The sequence below is a fragment of the Dysidea avara genome, chromosome 6 (genome assembly GCF_963678975.1).
Source record: "Dysidea avara chromosome 6, odDysAvar1.4, whole genome shotgun sequence".
Classification (NCBI taxonomy): domain Eukaryota; kingdom Metazoa; phylum Porifera; class Demospongiae; order Dictyoceratida; family Dysideidae; genus Dysidea; species Dysidea avara.
In genome coordinates, this window is record NC_089277.1 from 3,632,411 (window position 1) to 3,651,925 (window position 19,515).

The 19,515-nt window shown below is 38.6% G+C and overlaps 2 protein-coding genes across 5 annotated transcripts in view; one reads left to right on the forward strand and one right to left on the reverse strand.

The window, feature by feature from the left end:
- LOC136258865 (TNF receptor-associated factor family protein DDB_G0290965-like) overlaps nt 1-19,515 on the forward strand; it is a 35,748-nt gene that overhangs the window by 2,946 nt on the left and 13,287 nt on the right. The gene's annotated exons all lie outside the window — the stretch shown is intronic.
- On the reverse strand, nt 6,050-18,610 carry LOC136258871 (baculoviral IAP repeat-containing protein 7-like). 4 transcript variants are annotated; one of them, XM_066052230.1, is made up of 6 exons: nt 18,320-18,610; nt 13,919-14,074; nt 8,107-9,057; nt 7,309-7,374; nt 6,896-7,111; nt 6,050-6,712 (listed from the first exon to the last, which is right to left on the reverse strand). In XM_066052230.1, exons 2-6 carry the CDS (start codon nt 13,922-13,924, stop codon nt 6,527-6,529), a joined length of 1,425 nt encoding a protein of 474 aa, XP_065908302.1. In that variant the 5' UTR covers nt 13,925-14,074; nt 18,320-18,610; the 3' UTR covers nt 6,050-6,526. The 4 variants fall into 4 exon arrangements, with proteins under 4 accessions (XP_065908302.1, XP_065908303.1, XP_065908304.1 ...); XM_066052231.1 differs by lacking the exon at nt 18,320-18,610 and adding an exon at nt 17,913-18,250; XM_066052232.1 differs by lacking the exon at nt 13,919-14,074 and having other exon boundaries at nt 18,320-18,609.

Below are 19,515 nucleotides of genomic sequence, written 5' to 3' on the forward strand. Positions count from 1 at the left end.
ATACTTTGGAGAAATTGGAGTACTGTTTTATTTGATTGTCTAACTTAATTGATTGTGGGGATTGATTCATATTCATGTGAATAGTATGCACGACTTGGATTTGAAACCACTCAGACAGAAAGCGTTTTCTTATCCTCGCCATCCTACAAGTTGAAACAAATGTTGGGCTAAGATGAGAACTAGTATTATAGCAAATGTTTCTGCACTTTTTTGAATACAGGCTACACCCACATTACTGATAATACCACATAAGTACCACTCTACATGAAATAACATAAGCAAGCTTACCCATCTAGGACTTAGTTAAATATCCCATAAACCATGACTTAAACATTAACCGAAATTCTCTGTGATATGTCTACGATTTGCCTATTCATCATAGCCAGAACATATGAGCCACTTATGAGTCTGATGTTGTTCCAATCATTCCCATGGCATGGTTGCCCTAGTAACAGTAGGGTGTTAACGGTGACAAATCTCCATAATAATGTCTCTGAGGTGAACACCACAGCCAAGAGCAAAGCTGGATAGTGCATGATGGTGAATCATGATGAGTCAGTTCTCCTAATGAAAAACTCTCTGCTCCAACTAGGAGGTCCTGGTAAATTCAGTATACAGTATACAACATACCTAAAAAAGACCAGCCTGAATTTTCCATGGCTGGTGTACCAATAGCTTTCGCAAGTTGTGCAGATTTTGAGGAATGTGATCTAAGCCTTGTAGCCAGTCTGCTAACATTCTGTTCTATTATTTTTCTTATTGTAATAACATTTAGTGTACAGTCAGAAAACTATGGAGAACAAAAGAGACATGCAAGGTAGGTAGGCCAAAGGGTTTCACTGGCTTCATTTCACAATTTCTGACATCACTTAATTTTTAGTGTCAACAACCACAATTGAGGCACCAAGGTTGAGCATGCCAAGTACTATTACAAGACGACTGTTTACCCCTTCAATTCTTGTTGTGTAATACCCTGTGGCATTAATTTTAATACCTAGCAACTATTTGAATTTGACTACCACTTGATGTTCAAAAATGATGAAATCAATCATGGCACACTCCTGGGTACTATAGTGGGTGTGGAATTTAACCAAGTAAATACAATATCCTGTAGATCAGACCCAGAGGAGGTACGACACACTCACTTGAGCCCATAGGATTTGTATTACAGCTCATGTGTAAAGAAAGGTTTGCTATTTCCATTTACAAAAAAGAACTAGTTATTACACTGATATGCACATTGTTTCATTGCTCCTAGTTTTATTTGTTTTACTGTACAGAATATAATATACCTGTTATATGTTTCCGATTTTGCAGCTGCATGTGTGGGTGGCTAGAGCAATGGGAACGAAGCAGTATGTCCCATTCTGAGCATCAAACCCCAGACCGATGCTCAAAACATTTTTCTGTTCCCATCTTTAACGAAATAAATCTTTGTTCCATTGCTGAATTTTTATTAACACAGGGAGATAGTAGTAGTCTAAGTGGTATACATCTCAAGATAAAAAATGTGTTGTACAAGCTGTAGCTAATGGGTCATTCAAGAAACCTTAATAGTGGTTTTGGGTATTCCTCACACTAGACATGGATGATAAAGTTAACAAGGAGGGCTGGAAATTCCTTGTCTTTATCATTTTTGGCACAACAGATGTATAATTCAAAGATTATTATGTTATATTGTAACATTGCACATGTACACTGTACGTCATCAGCTTACATTACACCAGAATAACTAACTCAGCAGTGGGATGTACCATTTGGGGTTCCGACGAGTGTAGGCCTTCTGCACCCTGTCTTCTTTCACCTTCAATCAGGCTGCTTGTCTTCTTCATCCAATGAAACCATATCGAGGCATAAATTTTCCATATCAAAACTTTCTTTCAGCAGCATATATTTAGATGCCACAAAATTATTTCAGAACTGGATTTCAAAAGCACTTCAGTCCTGGCACTACTATAAGAGGTTAACTAGCTAGATACCTGAAACTTCGCGATTGGGGCAACCACACCCATCAAATAAAGATCTAGGTTGACTAATAGCAATAGAGTACGGAGAACACACCTCTTAACAATCTAGCTATTTACTGTTAAGTAATCACCCCTTATTGGTCCAGCTAGCTGCATACCCCTTGTCTGGCTTGAAATACTCTAATAGAACAGTCACTCTAATACAACAGTCCTTCATGTGATATTCTAACAGAACAGTCACAAGTTACACTGTAGCTAGCTGTGCCACAAAAAAAAACTTGCATTTTATTTTTAAAATGAAGTAGGGATCTCTGCAATAAAAAGTAGTGAAACAAGATATGAATGATGGTATTACAACTAGGGCTGAGCGATACTGCCATTTTAGTATCACGATCGATACTAAAGGTACTACTCACGATACTGAATACTTCACGATACTTACAAATATGTCAATCATAGCTGGTGCTACATAGTGTATTCCTCAGTATTCCTGCAGGAAGTCTTCAAAGTAGTAGCCACTGTCAACCTTGTTTACAGGTAACAGTTATTGTAACACATGCTTTGAAGTTTTGTTATGGTGTTCACACCTCTCTGCAGGGGTAACCAGGTTATGACTTACAAGGATTCTTGAGCCTAGTACAGCATAACAAATGGATTTTTAAAGACAGTAATGTACAGGCATGGTATCACGATAGTTAATAACAAAATATCGCGATATCAATACTTTCAAAATATCGCTAAAACGGTATTATCGCTCAGCCCTAATTACAACATAGCTCAGTGGGAAAGTACCTACTTTGGCACATTAGCTATAACAATTATTTTGTTCAGAGCCAAAGTACGTACTTCCCACCGAGCTATGCTTATTCATCTATTGTTTCACGATATCTCTACTTCATATTTTTAAACTAGCAATTTAAAAAAATACTAGTGTGTACTTACAAATCACTTGAAATTGGAAACTAATAAAGAAACCTTATAATATCTGTTGCTATGGCCAAGTCAAATAACTGCAGTATGGTAATCATGCCATCATTAAGTCTTCTTGCAACACACAAAAATGTTTTCTAGTCCATATTAGGAATGGTAACAACTATGACAGCATGAATTTTTTTTGTGGCTATCAGAAGCCACATCACACCCCCAGGCCTGTAACCATGTCACATGCTATTCAAGTGGTGTGTTGCAACACAATACCTCAACAACTGGATGTCACACAGCTTTACAAGTCAACAGGAAGTTTGTTTCAGGAGAACTTGACATCCGATAGAGGTTTTACTGTGCACCAGGTGGTTTAAGAAAACTAAACAGAAAATGCACCCTCATGGGGGGGGGGGGGTATCACAAAGGCTCTTGCTGTAGGTAGGCTTGCGACTACGGTCAAATCTAAAGTCAGCCACAAAAATTGCTCTACAGAAGGTCAAGGTGAGAGGACCCACCGTTGAAAATTATACGTATTCAAAACCAAGTTTACAGAATTATACACAACTTAGAATCTCTAAAAGTTCTAGCAGATGTTTTGTTGTAATTGTAATGATGCTTCTTCCACAGCTGTTAGTAGCACGCACCAAGAAATTATTACACTAGCACAAGTGTGCATTGGAAAAAGGAAATAAAACAGTGGTAAAAACTTCAATAAGAAATGCTTAAGTCGCAGGTCAAGCACTGATAAATGATTTGAGTCACAGGTCAAGGTGAAATTTTGGTTGGTGAAGTTGTTGCAGATCAAGCTACAGCATGTGCCTGACACCCCCTTGTACTTTAGTTCATGCATTGACACTATAAAATCTTTGATTTAGGTGCAATATTCAGTACATTATATACAACTGCGTGCTATACACAGCGCAACAAAATGCATGTGTACATTATAGTATGGCTGGCCGGTTGACTATTATGATTTATTTTACTACAGGGGAGCACATGAAAAGTACAGGTGTTTATTATAAAAGTTACTTTTACGCTCACTGGTTTGTTGAGATGATAACGAAGTAGCTAATCAAATGGTCGACACTGTAGAGCAAGTAGAGTCGCTGCACACGTCGAGGCACAGATAACCTCGTGAACACAGACTACTATGCTTCAGACATGAATCCAACAGACAGCGTCCGTCCGTCCGTCCGTCCGTCCGTCATGAAATACTACTGGTATTCCATGGCCATCTTTATACACCAGAACCACTGAACGAGGATCTACCAACACTGACCAAGCAGGCTCGCCAAGCAGGTCATGTAGGCTCGCCAAGCAGGTCATGCAGGCTCGCCAAGCAGGTCATGCAGGCTCCACCAACTATGAATTAGGATATTATCGTATACTACTCGTCATTTATCCCAGGATCCCGTGCGGCTGTAGCACCAGCGGTGAGGCTCACTCCAAAAGGCTGCATCCTAAACGTTTTTTTTCAATATTTAGGGAGAGTGTCTGCCAATGCAGCCTGTACAAAATCACTGCATAACTTAGAGCAAGAAGTAATTAGTGCTCTAGGCTACCAGTGCAGGACACTGGTAGTCCTTCAGAATTGTATGTCTCTGTAATCACTATAGCCTCTACTGTATGTAATTCCAATTCTGTAAAGCAATTATTAAATTAAATTAAATAACTTAGAGGGTAGCTATCTACCCTATCTAGCTACCTGGTAAGGCTTTACCTTATTTAGCACCTATCAGTAGGGACCCGCCGATTATGCTGGCATAATTTTGAGCATAATAGGTACCTAAAAGCATTGAGCATAATGCCAGCATAATAAGTTAAATATTTGTACGATAGTGTAAATTCTTGCTGGAAAAATGACAATTGCAAAATAAGATCGATATACTCTAATAGAGCATCAAACTGACTGTTCTATTAGAGTATATCGATCTTTTCTCTTACATGCAGGCATGCAGCAAGAATTTATTATTTGTGTTCCAGCCACTCATTTTTTTCTTTCTATACAGTGTTAAACTAGTAGCAAAGCATATGAACTAAGGCATGAACATTGAGCATAATCGAGCATAATAGGTAAATATTGAGCATTAATTTAAGCATAATAGGTGAATTATTGAACAGTGCAGCATAGCATAATAGGTAAAATTATGAGCATAATCGGCGGGTCCTTACCTATCAGCAGTTCTCTGTCATCAGTAAAAGTCCAGGTAAAAGTATTAAATAAAGCCATAAATCAAGTCTACCAGTTGGGCACTGGAGGGTTTGCAAAGAAGGCTGAGCCTTTGTTCTACCATGTATGGAAGTACCCTCTAAATTATGCAGTGGTTTTGCCTGAAAGTGTCCTAGTTAAAAAAACCGCTAAAAATTAAAAGTAGATTTTTTTTTTCAAAAGAGTAAACATTTCAGCCAACCAGATGATTAATGGTGACAGCAAAGGTGTCAACAACAGGCATGTACGGTTTGGCTCCATTACAAGTTAGAAAGGGGCTGTAACTGGACAGTGCTTTATGGCTTCCCCATGGAAAATGTATGGTGAAAATTTTGATTGGCTGTAAATATTATGTCAGACGTTTGAATGAAAAAATTTTTAGTGTACTACAAATGAGCTAAATTTCAAGATAATGTGTAATTGCATTTTTGAGTTTTTATTTGCTATATGAACTCTTGCTAAATGGTAAGTTTTTAAAAATTATTTTTTATTAACTGGCCCTATTACACTCAAGGGACAGAAAAGGATACCTACAAAGACCTACAGACCTTCTTGGGGGATGCACATACAGTAGACACCCTGGACTCGGCAATCACGATAACCTAGAGTCACAAATACACATTATTGATGACCTCAACAGTGAAAATCAAGCTTAGACAGCAGTGTAACCAGCTCAATATGGAAGAGTAAAAGGATGGACAAAAGAGATTGGCAAGATGCTTGAACAAAATAGAAGCATTCCCCATACTACTAGATGATGAAAACACAAGTGGAGTAAAATAACCTTGCTCCACCTCCTGAACCCTTTCCTCACACACACGTCACTTCTCCTGCTCATGCCTCTGAAAAGTAACACTTCAGGATATTGAAGGAAGCGAGGACATGAGAGTAAAAGTTGATTATAGCATCATGCGAAATTCAAGCCATACTGCATCATTAAATGGCTTCATGTACTTATTTATTCAAATTCATTTATGTATGATATGCACATGAAATGAAGTTACTACAAAAATCACTACAGTACACATATGTCATTAATCATGTGATAGCTACACAACCTGTATGATTGCATGGTGATGCTAAAAATCCAGCAATGTTCATTATTATGATCTAATGATACAACAGTATGACTATGAAATGGATAGCTATCTACTTTAGTATTCGAATAGTTTGAACAGTATGAGAATGAGTGTACAAATAGTTTGAGTAAGCTATGACACAACCTGTAGCAAACACTAATTTTGAAATTTAACATCTAGAGTGAATCAATATACAAAAAGATGTTTGAAATGCTCAGCCCTCAATTGGCTGTACTCTTATGCTGTATTAACCTAAGGCAAACCAAGCTATAGCAAACATTAGTTACACACACCTGTACAATTTTTAGAAACTAAAGTCATTATTAGACTAAGATTGTACTGAATTATTATAGATATACATGAACGATGCTTAATATTGGACATCTGCAGAATGGACATCGTGGGGAAGATTCCTGTCTGATCAGTGTAGTACAAAATGAACAGGCAGCATGTCCACATCGCTGGAACATAAAGTCCACCTTATTTTCCTTACAAACTTCACATCGACCAAAATTTGTCAAGTCATCCACAACCTAACAAGTAAGAAAGTGTTTAAGATGATTTGTGCAGCCATGCAGTAACATCCCTCCCTTCCCTGGATAATAAAGCTGAAATATGAAGTATATACAATAAATAGAAACACAATACACTATGCGTACCCCACACAGATCAGCATGAGAGTGTCGCAGTTTGATTATTTCAACAGCACATCTTACCTGGTCAACTTTAGGATGAGTAGAATAATATTCTAGTGGATCTGTACAATCCGGAGCAGAGAAATCAGGAGGGATGATACCTCCCTGAGGAGCAGAGAAATCAGGAGGGATGATACCTCCCCGAGGAGCACTTCCTCCAGGTGGTGGACAATAAGTACTGCACTGGCACCTTTTCATCAGTGTTTGTGAGTTAAAAGATTTTCCATTTGGTAATATCTACAGTAGGGACAATTATCTTCACAACCCCCCTCATACAAATTACAAGATCAAATGATATTAAATAATTTGTCACATGACTCATATCAATACGTATTAACAGCACTTGTAAGCAGATGACCCTCTGTAATACATAAATGAAAAATCATACACTGAACATTCACAATTTAAACTGTGAAAAAAATGGTATCACTTACATTAGTAGGGTGATTGCCTTCATCCAAAGTGGTCATGATGATAACTGCTGATGATGACTCATCATACTGCGTACAAGAAACCAAACACTAATAGCATAGCAAAATTACCACTTATGGATATAAGTCCTTGTATAATATAGACAGACAACATTTTATGTCTAATGTGTCCTGGTTTTCAGGTAGTGCACAGTAACTATGGCATTTATGTTTATGTTTGCAATACACATGCTATGCAGGGACGTACCGAGGGAGTTTCCAGGGGTTTCAGGGAACCCCATTGGATTTTACACACTACTTGAAACATTAAAAAATTGAAACTTCAGGTTTCCAGAATCTGAAATCTATCATGGAACAGGACACATTTTGAAACTTTATCTTAGTTAAATAATAGTTTCTCACCTGATAGCAACACTTTTATAGCATTATTCTGAATTACGATTGGTGAAGAGATCGAGATACTCTAATAAAGCAGTTAGGCAATACAAACATAAACTACTCTAATATAACAGTCAATTAGCTGTAGTAGAAACCTTTTTCAAATTCCTGCGTATGCCCCTGCTATGGTGAATTCAGAAAGAAATCCACAAATTCTGGAAGAGTCCATGCTTTATTCTGCAGTTTATTCCTTGGAAGCTTAGGTATAGTCATGTGAATGGGTTTCACACAAAAATTATGGCCACCAACTAACTAATCATGCCTTAATTTCTAGTCAGTGTACTTCTTAGGTGGGCTGTATATGCCATAACTATAACCACAACCAAACTATTTTGAATGGTATAAATACAATCACATATTTACCACAGACTGCTGAGTTCTATAAGTAGCTCCCAAGGTGGTGCAAATACAGTGATCCTTTTCTTGAGATAATCTAGCAGGGTTGGAATTCCAGCTGGAAGGATAAAGTTTCCTTTGAGGCTCAGGACTTAGTGGTGAAGCCTTCTTGAAACCACCTTGTGAATTCTTGACACATGGAAGTGGTCTTTGTTCAGAAGTCTGCTTTTTACGTTTGCATGACAATGTCTGAAGAAAAGTACAACGAGGGTTACATCTCTGATGTACACTAAGAGGTATATCTCCTTTTAACCAGTTCCGATATCTGACCCCACATTGGAAACACTGTACTAGAGATCCCTCCCCAGTGTATACAAACCCAACCCTGGCTAGTTGTTCTGGGTGGACTGATTCATTCAATGGCCATCCCCCAAATGATTTTAACCGTTCTTCTTCTGACTTGTAATTTTCTACTGTGATAGGCAAATACATCTTTGAGTAATCATCACCTAATTCACTTCCTCTACTGGTGGCATAAGACAATCGTGGTTCATCTAAACCAGTCACTACAGTGTGGATAGGTTTACTACTGAAAAGAGTTGAAGACTGTAATTGACCAATACTTGCTGTTTGTCGAGGATTAAGAGGTTTAGAAGGAGCAACAACTGATTTGACTTTTCCCTTTTCTCCTTTTATTACTTGTAGTTGTTGTCTGACAAATGAACAAGTAGGACTCTCCTCTTTGTGTCTCAGTAATGGATCCATGTTTTTAGTCCACCCATCAAGTTTGATGTTACAACTGAAGCAGTAGACATGATCTTCCTGACCAGTATATACAAACCCTGCCTCTGCCATTGAATGAGGCCCCTTCCAGTTTTCCTCAAATGTTCTTGACCTGTTTTGTAACTGTTCATATTGGAGACTCAAGTCAGGTGACTCTTCCACTGGTAAAATATAATATAAACTGTTCATGATCACCTAGGTAACAAATGTAAATACGTGCTATAAGGAGATGACTAATAAAGCCATGCAGCATTCAATACCTTATAAAGCAGGAACCATTAGGACTTTAAACTCAACAGTTGTAACTTCCATCAAAATTACCCAGCTACGTACTATTTTATACTAATACAGAGGTAGGGCTCTGCAACATACCTATATATTTAGTCATACCAAGGTATTAACAAAGCCACAATACTATATGTCAGAATCAAAACCATGATACCAAAATATCAAATGGTTAATAGCAAGAGTTCATAATATATATACTGAGGAGAGTGTCCTACTCTCATATACCCCTGTAGAAGGGCGTATCATGAAGTTATGATGTACCACTTCTGAGTTTGTCCGTTTTTGTTTATATAATTAATGATGTCATTAGTTGAATGTGGTATCGATTGAGCGCATGCCTAACAACGTCGCTAGCAACCAAATTAACTCCAGCTTTAAGCATTTCTCACCGAACTACAATTGTTCCTTCATGGGTTAAGACCACTTTGTAGGGATTTCTTGCTAGGCCATTCATGAATATTGCTATCTTGAGCGTTGCGAGTGTGAAACAGTGCTAACTATTCTTGCACTTTTATGGCTGCCCGTATGTCACAAACAACATTTTGTCGTTATGTCATAACTTCATGATACGCCCTTCTACAGGGGTATATGAGAGTAGGATACTCTCCTTAGTATATATATTATGAACTCCTGTTAATAGTTATACAAGTGTTGTGGAATCTGTGGTTGGGTAATTGCGTGCAAATATTTCTTGCCACTTATATACTAACTATTCCCATTTGTTAGTCATCAAAATATTTGTACAGCATTCATTCAAGGGCAATGTCTATACCATACTTGACGGGAAATTATTTGGTGAATTGAACAACTTGTATATTTGACAAATTTAAATTTGATAGTTTCTCTTTCTCGCGAGGCCCGCACTAATCATGCACTGACCACATTCAGATCTTCATGAAATCCCAAGCAATAGTCATAGCACGATATAGCTTCAAGTATTATAGTTGCATGCATCCAAGGCCAAGACCACCAAATGTAACTACAGTAGCTATCTGGGATGCACCAGTAGGAGAGTCACTTAGTAGCTAGGAGGACACTTTGCAGGTGTAGCTACAGCAGTAATAACAATAACAGGTCTCGTTGCAGGTGCCAGTGTGTGAAAAATCTGAGGTACAGAGAAATGTCTGGCTGCAGCTGTGCTGGGGACCATGCTCAGTAGTTAAGTTATCTTCCAATGTTGGCTAGATATTCGTCACTGAGAATAAGCTCTGTAAGTTCTCCATGTTTTTGATCTCTTTAGTTAGCCATGAATTCTTGACACATGGAAGTGGTCTTTGTTCAGAAGTCTACTTTTACTTTGCATGACAACGTTTGAGGAAAGCAAAACAAGGTTTACATCTCTGATGTACACTAAGAGGTACATCTCCTTTTAACCAGTTACAATATCTGACCCCACATTGGAAACTGTACTATAGATCCCTCCCCGGTGTATACAAACCCAACCCTGGCTAGCTGTTCTGGGTCTCTACTTCAGACAGGTAATTTATATGCATAGAGCAACATCCTCTTTTCTTTTATTAGGTAGTTGTGGTTCATTTAACCCAGTCACGAGAATGTGAACAGGTTTACAACAGAAACAAGGAATACTGTGATTGTACTTGATGGGAATAAAAAAGCTACAAATGATTTGACTTTTCCTTTATCTACATTTTATTACTTCTTCCTGACCAGTATATACAATAAGTCTTAATTCTGATATTAAATGAGCATCCGGTGATCATCCATCCCATTTTGTTGGTCTAAACCTGTCTTCTTCAAACGACGTCAATCGTCACTTTACAACACTGTCTTAAACAGATGTTAATGAGAAACGCTACTGCCTGGAAAGCTGGTACATAGTGGACACCTACAGTAACAAATTTCCTATCACAGGTAAAAATTTGTGTATATCTTGTTCTAAATGAGAATCCCTTAAGTTGGCATACTAACACGCTCAATAATTGATTGCTTACGCTAACCAATTAAGCTAAACATCAAGAGCTATAATTATTTTGTCAACAATATTAACAGCAGCAAAATGATTACTACCTTATTGACTTGGTTAAATGTTGTACCTTCAGTAGTAGCCACACTTGAGTGGTACAACAATCGATTTCAAAATTATGAACTTAAACTTGAGCATCGAGTATTGGTGGAGTTTGAATAGTGACTGTATTCAGTTTTTGAGCTAAGGCAATAAATGACACAGTGTTTTACTATTCAAAAGGTAGCTAATAACATTTCTTACTCTGAGACATGTATCCATTACAATCATTGAAAAAATAATATAATTATTATATAGCAATGATACACTAAATCTTCTTCTCCAGTGTCTAACATAAATGCATGGAAATCTGTTACAAAAGATGTTTCAGTCTCAGAATGAGGTGTCCATTTGAACTACCCGTTTCTTATGGTCTTTAACATATCATCTGAAATATCTGGTAATGACATGGTAAGTACACAAACCACTGTTGTTAGTCTTTATGGCGATTGAGTGATCACGCTGGCATACTGGGCACTACATGATGAGAGTCGAAGAGCGAATGCAGGTTAGTGATATAACCCATGGCGTACTAGCTTTCAATATCTCCGGTGGCTGCAGTACTGTAGAGGGGACGTCATCGCAACGTTCTGCTTGGTTACCCACAATCGACGTTAGAAACCTGGCCTTTATAAGTGTTACAGCTGCCTTGTGAGACTCTCCCCACCTATTAGGTGAGTGGTACATAACAGTTATACAACGTGCACTTGTGCTCTGCCTGTATAAACGCACTTGCCTTCGGGTCTGACGGCCCTCAGGCTCGTGCGTTTATATCAGGCAGAGCACTTGTGCCCACTGTATATCTGTATTAAATCCTAGAGGTGCACCAATATGGAAATTGTCAATATACCGATACCCGACATATTGGTTACAAAAATTACCAATTCCGATACTGATACCAATATCTGAACATAAAAGGTTTTTAGTATGGACACTGCAATAAAAATGTGGCAAAAACGTTAAAAGGTGGTCACTAAATAGATAAAGAAAAAAAAAGAATTGTGAAAAAGGTGGTGATAAAAAGGTGTGTAAAAATGAAAAAAAGTGTGACCAACTTAGGATTTGATGAACCCTGGCCATCACGAACACCTTTGCAACTTCTTTAACCATTGTGCTACTAGGACAACTATAAGGTACTTACGACAATTATAGATAGTACTTATGTGTAATATCTGCTCATATCTGCTAAAAAGTCAACTTTTTCACCAATACCGATATCGCGATATTTTGGTACCAATACCGATACCGATATCAATATCGGTGCTCAATATATAAATCCAAGCTCAAATACGTGTCTGGGCTCAAATACACACCAGACTACAAAATACACACCTGGGTCTGTTTAAATACCCTGGGTGTTAAAAACTAGGCTATAATTCTAATAAACACCGGCCATACTAGAGTCTCTATACTGGATAAACACATTTCAGTTACAAGTGAAGAAAAGCATTTATGGCAGCAGAATGAAGGATAGGGCAATGGTGGAAGACGTTATTGCAAGAATCAATGAAGGCAGCTGGTGAAGAAGAAAAAGCTATTGCACTTGCTAAAAATAGGACCTATGAGGAAATACCCGACTGCAATCGACGAAAAGATTTCTTACTTAATAGACGGACTGATACTTGATGGCTTGTTCCTCTCAACACACTGACTCAGCCGGACGGCGAGATCAGTGAGTGATTTTCGAGTGGAAATTGTATTATTTCATCCTGTTAGTCAAGACTAAGCTCCACACAACTGAAAGGGCTTGTTCGTTTGAACAACTTCCGGCCCGGGTGAATGGAATGCGGACCATTGTACTGAAACAGGTCATAGATCTGAGTGCAACTGCTACTACGATCAAAGGTAAGCTATATGCACGCTACTACGAGCCTATGTGCTTCCAATTTTGGCACAGTACATACTTTAATAAGCTGTACAGGAACCTAATAGCTAGTTCACAAGTTACACTGTAAGTAGCTGTGCTACAAAAACTAAACAAACTAGTATTTTAAAAAATTGTTAATCTAAAAAAAATGCTCAATGCCAAAGTAGGGACTTTCCCATCGAGCTATGCTGCTGCAATACCATCATTCATCTCTTATTTCACTACTTTTTATTGCATAGATCCCTACATCATTTTTAAATTAACAATTATTTTTTAAATACTAGTTCTTATAATGCCAAGTCTGGTATAGGAATAATCATAGGTAAAGAAACAGGAAAGATATTGTTCATGATTAGTGTTAAAAACAATTACTGTGAGTGTGCAGTTTGTAGCACCACCTAAATATGACCGTTACCTCAACTGGAGTGCGTCGTCTTCTGCAATGGAAGCAGATATATCATAACTTCAGAAGGCTTTGAAAAAGCTATGATCAGCATGGCTTAAGGTACATAGAATACATTTGGGATGGAGACATTTCAGATCAACTTGAGCTTGTAGAAAAACTACATACCTTGGGGTTTTGCCATCAAAAAACTGGAATGTGCGAATCATGCTGTTAAATGCTTTCATGCTTCTCTAGCTCCAGTTACAAAGGCAGAGGGAAATTAACTGAAGTCATGAGGAAGAGATTAACTAAAGCTGCTAGAAGTGCCATTGTGATGCGAAGTAAAGAAACCAATAAGCAAGCAGCGATTCGCAAATTACAGCATGATTTGATGAACATGCCACTCTACTGCTTTGGCTACCACGAAAAGTATAAAGCTGATTTTTGTAAGACCAACACCAGCAACTAAATGCCACATCACAACCAAACTCACCACCATTAGAAAATCAGCCTGCTCGATCTCTGCAGTCTATTTCACCACAGCCCCCGTCACAATCCACATCACAACCCTTGTTGCAGTTCACATCACATTCACTGCAACTTCTTGGTTCAGTTGATTCCAGCTCCTCCACATCACCTTGTCCTGAACCTGCACAATTGGTAGACATTGAGGACATAATAAGAGAACGAAAGAGGGAATGATGCCACTCCTGATGAGGACCTTGATGATATAAGGGATATTTTCAGAGCTTCGCTTCAGAATGCTGATCAGGCCATGCTATATGACATCCAACATACCTGTTTAGTGATCTCCTGCTTTACGATGGCAGGAGATCACTACGGCAGTCTCACAATTATCAATCAAATACAATTCGCCATGCTGTGTACTGAAGCTAAGTGGTGTGATTTTCATCTCAGAACAATGGTAGATGTCCACATTGAGCGCATCCCCTTCGACGAAGAATTATGTTTATCAAAGATCTCTAAGCTCAGAAAATTCTATTTTTGCACTGTATTACCTGAGCTTGCCCTCTCAAGAAATCCTGTACCAGAGCCATGAAATTGGATTCCAAGTAGCAAAGGATAGCTTGAAGAATGGCTACAGAGAATAGCGCCGCTTCACACCAATCCTCCAGAAATGCGCGATTGAACTGTTTGGCTCATCTTCTTGTAGATTTCTTTTGTATATGATGTGTTGTTTTAACACAATACTACACATTCTTCTCCACAATGTGCCTACCAATCTGCCTGATTACCACGGTAAGGTCAGAGATTGTGGGAAAATTGATCGCTAAATTTCCCCGACATAGTGGGGATTTGTCTTTACTAAAGAAATTCATTCAGGCAGCAAAAGTGTGTGCTTTCAGTTTAGAAAGGAGTGTCTCGGGTGCTAGCTACTACAAGAATCCACTTGAACTAACTCATTGCTAGACCAATGCTACACAACCATACAAATCCACTCCTAGTCCCAGTATTCTTAGGGCTTGCAAGTCGAGACATGGTCAGGCCAGTACTTCCCCAGTAGGTGGGGAAAATTTTCAGTGATGCAAATCTCCCACCTCAGCCTGTATCTGTGGTAGTCAGGGATTACATTGATAGGTGCATAAACAAAAGGCCACAAGGTAATCTCATGCACAAAAAATGAAGAAAAATTTTATATGGTTAATTATTTTTGGTTCAAAGTAACCTTAATTATTTGTAAAAACTCTGGTGAACAACACCAGCTGTCACAAGTGGTTGCTGCTATACTGAGCGCCTTACAGTCTCACATATTTGTGTACCACATGGGCTATGCACTGGTTTTTTTTATTTTTTAGGTTAACCCATGTTGAAGGATATAAAAAAGGAGATGCATAGAACTGTTGTTCAATGTGAGAAACTATAAGAGCCAAGGAAGCTTAGTGCTATGTCAATATCAAATTTCAGAGTTATATAAACATGAAGGTGGTTCCACAAAACTTGGTATGCTGAACTACAACACAAGACTATCTTTAACCACAAAATGTTACAAAATGCATGGCATAAGCCACTATAGTGGCTACTGCAAGAGCGGGATGTATTCTCTACATGTGAAATACCTCAGTTACAACAGTGGCTTTATAGGTTATAAGGTTTTTAATAGCCAGGGATAGGGTCCGCAATCCGAAAAATCAACTTTTACAAATCAATCCCCCTACCATTGTGGGATGTTCATTGTGGCATCCCATTGCAAGATTCACCATGAAACCGGAGGCACGATTGTTGTCTTCACAGAAATATCGATTTTAGTATTTCGTGAGATGCAAATATTATTTTTTAAATTTCGTGCTCCACACAAAGAATAGGATAGAACTTGCTGCTTAGCTAGATATTATCTAGAGTTAATGTAGTTTAAAAGTACGCTCAGTAATAAGCAAATGATTCTCTGGGTTCCCGACACAGGGTCGCTTTCTCTCAAAAAGCAGAAAACGAAACACAAATTTTCGAATTCAAACTGCCCTACCAGCCAAGACAAGAAAAGCCAACTCTTCCTCATAGTGATGTGATAAGGTTGGATGCATAGTCTGTCTATGCTGTTAGTCTGGATAGGATCTGAGACTTCTCACCATCTGGGTGAAGAACGTCAAAATTTTCGTGCGTCATTTCAAGGGATTCTCTCAATGGTACCAAAGTGCTTTCCAGTACTTCTGATGCCACACTGGTCACTTAATTTTGTTTGGAATGATGATAAATGATGGATCAAAACGTTTGGTAGTAGTAGTTGGTGTTTCTGTGATTTCATATGATGCAGTATACCAGCAGCTCCACCTAGCTCGAATCAAAAATGACAGATTATGTGTTTTTTTCGGTTTGTTTTGGATGTTTTGCAGCATAATGGTGATGTAGGGTGATCTAGTGAAGATTTGAAGCCGCTGTGGAGCGTGAGAGGTGAAGTCAAATTTGGACGATTTTGCTGCCTCCCTTGATGCATAGCTTAGAACGAGGAGTGGAAGCCGTGGATGAAATAATAATTGACAACCGCTGCTACCAAACGTTCAGGGACATCTTTTGCCATAGTTTTAGTTTACAATTGATGATTGTTGTGGCTGCAGAGGCGCTGGAAATGGCTAGAAAGCGCGACACAATTCTTTGATGCTGCAGAAATTTTTGATGTTCGTCACCCAGATGGTGAGAAGTCTCAGATCTTTTCCAAACTAACAGCATAGACAGACTATGCACCCAACCGTATCGAAACACTATGAGGAAGAGTTGGCTTCTCTTGCCCTGGGTGGTAGGGCAGTTTGAATTCGAACCATCGTATCTCTTTGTCTGTTTTTTCAAAGAAAGCAACCCTGTGCCGGGCACCCAGCGAGTCATTTACTTATTTTTGTGAGTACTTTTCAACTACAACAACTCTGGATACCATTTGGCTAAGTAGCAAGTTTCATCCGGTCCTATGTGTGGAGCACGAAATTTTAAAAATAAATTTTGCATCTTGCGAAATACTGAAAACAATATTTCTGTGAAGACAACAATCGTGCCTCCGGTTTCATGGTGGATCAAGCAATGGGATACTACAATGAACATCCCACAATGGTAGGGGGATTGATTTGTAGAAGTTGATTTTTCGGATTGCGGACCCTACCAGGGAGCCTGCTATCTGCTTGACCGCCACCATGATGATCTATGCTTACATAACAATTATATTCATTGCTAATAAGAACTGGTGGTTCTACTAATGTGATAACTGTTGAAGCCTTATGAAAACTGTACCAAGCCCCAAAAGCAGGCCATTAGTAGCAAGAGACAACATCATTTGGGACACATCAGTGTACTTTCTTGCATGGTGAAATTAGTAGCCCATGATGCATTTATGAGCCCCTGGTAAAATACAAGTGTGTCCTACCATAGATAATAGAGTAAAGGGATAGGAAACGCAAGCGATTTCCGGTTTGATTTCCGTTACGCGTGACTTGAAAGGACTGTGAGAATTAGTGTTCTAAGCAGCGTAAATAGTAATCCAACAGACTACAGTAAGTATTTAGGCGTATGTGAGAGATTTTGGCGAGAGAATTCAGACCGTAGATTTTGTAACAAAGCGTATCGCATTAACCGTGATTGTTACACGCTGTCACACTTTCGCTCATCGTACCTTCATGCCTCGTCCATACCGCTTCTTTTATAGCCGGTTCCACTTTCGAATCTTGTGGTAAGCTAGGCGTGTCATCAACACAGTCTTTTACCGTTGCGTTGTACTGCAAGGTGGTTTAAGCTTTTGGTTAAAAATGGAAGATACTTAGTCGTTTCTTCAAGCAACAGTTCCTGTTTTGCTCCGATATTTCCTCTGGTTCCCTCTGTTAAATGGTAAGGAATAGGTTTATCACAGTTAAAAGGATAGAATATATTTACGAAGAAAGTAAAGTGGTTTAAAGTAATTTTTGGGCCGTTTTTTTCACTTTCAATCTCCTTTAATTTTGCGTATAACTTCCTTGAGGGTTGGTACCATCCTATTTCCCTCGATTACTTACTTGAGTTCACTGTAGCGAAGTTTCATAGTCGTTGGTTACAAAATTCTGTCGTTACAACAATTTGTTTCTCTTTGATACAAGCGCAGCAAGCGTAACGAGTATGTTCGTGACGTACTACACGGAATTCCAATAGAAATGTACGTATTTTGTGACGTCACGTTATTGCGTTTCCTATCCCTTTACTCTATTATCTATGGTCCTACCAAGTCTAGCTGTTCTTTAATAATATGAACTCCAGCTTGTTGTAAAGCAATACAAACAATACTACCGTGTTGCTGGGTGATAGAACATTTTAATAGCTTTCCATGTTTGCCGGGTAGGGAATATATAATCTATGGTTACGATGTATGGGCACGTCAAATTCCGTGACACATGTGTATTTTTAATATTTACAACAGCACCAGTACCTTGTGGTGACGACGACGACGACGACGACGAAACAGGTAAAATAATTCAATAGGCACGTTGCAGTTGCACGCGCTCTTGTGATTGTCCTGAACCGCCTACGAAAGTCTCTCGAAAATACTACACCCTCCGTCCCTCCATGTTCGTAAGCACACCACCAGTACTTTTCAAATTTCCTTTTCCATTACAGTAGTTTTCGTCATGCGGTCCGTGTTATAGCCTCAAAGGCTAAGAGCCTGATGCAATCAATAAGGTAACGTTGAACGGCTTCTAAAAACTATACAGCTACTATGCAGTACATGTGTATGCTGTCCACACATGTACATTTCATTGCATATAATCTATGATAGTCTATAGCTTTTTTTTTATTATTTATTTTTTTAATTCCCGCCTACCACCCCCAGCACAAAAGGCATGTGTGCTGGACATGCAATAATGTAGGAGCTGGAGGTTATTCATTGACGTCACACTAAATATTTTCCGTATAATTACAGGTTATCTTCGTGAATGCATGAAGCAAAAGTGAGTTACAATGAAGCCGAAGAAAGGGCTAGTGAAAATAAGAAGTTGCGACCTTCAGTTCGGACATCGCAAGACTAGATGCTCGTAGGCTTGTTAACCCAGTTAATAGGGCTCAGTCTATTCTCCCTGCTGCTAAAGGAGGTTTGGGAATCCGTAGTGCTATTGATTTAAGTCTGCCCAGTATCTTTCTTCCCCTCATAGGGTCTGCATTATTCCACGGAACGGCACGGAACGGAATATGCTACTGTAGCTATGTACGCCTGCTCCTAAGCGCATTAACTATTTATTTATTGTTAATGTACAGACCTCAAAAAAAATGAGTATAGTTGTACATATAGCTAATGATTATACTTAAATTACAAATTAAAATGATTGTCTAAATTAGTTTTAAAATGTTCTAAGTTAGTAGAGTTGACTACGTAAGGAGGTAGGATATTCCAGAGCCTGACAGTTCGGATGGAAAGAAAGAGTTTAAATAACAGCAGTTAGTTCTTGATGCCAGTTGGATGAATCTGGAATCATGACCACAAGTTGGTAATGCAGTTCTAATCAGATGGTCATGGGGACAGCTATAAAGTTGTTGAGAATTTTATGGAACATCAATAGTTTAGCATAATGTCTTCTAGTTTCAAGAGTAGGCTAGTGCAGGTGAGTCAACATTGTTGTCACACTTGAT

What these genes read in the sequence shown, in the direction of transcription:
- LOC136258871 (XM_066052230.1), bottom strand. An exon ending in AAGGCAATCACCCTACTAAT is followed by an intron (nt 7,112 to 7,308) that starts GTAAGTGATACC and finishes TCCCTACTGTAG; the next exon opens with ATATTACCAAATGGAAAATC. An exon ending in CTCATCCTAAAGTTGACCAG is followed by an intron (nt 6,713 to 6,895) that starts GTAAGATGTGCT and finishes CTTACTTGTTAG; the next exon opens with GTTGTGGATGACTTGACAAA.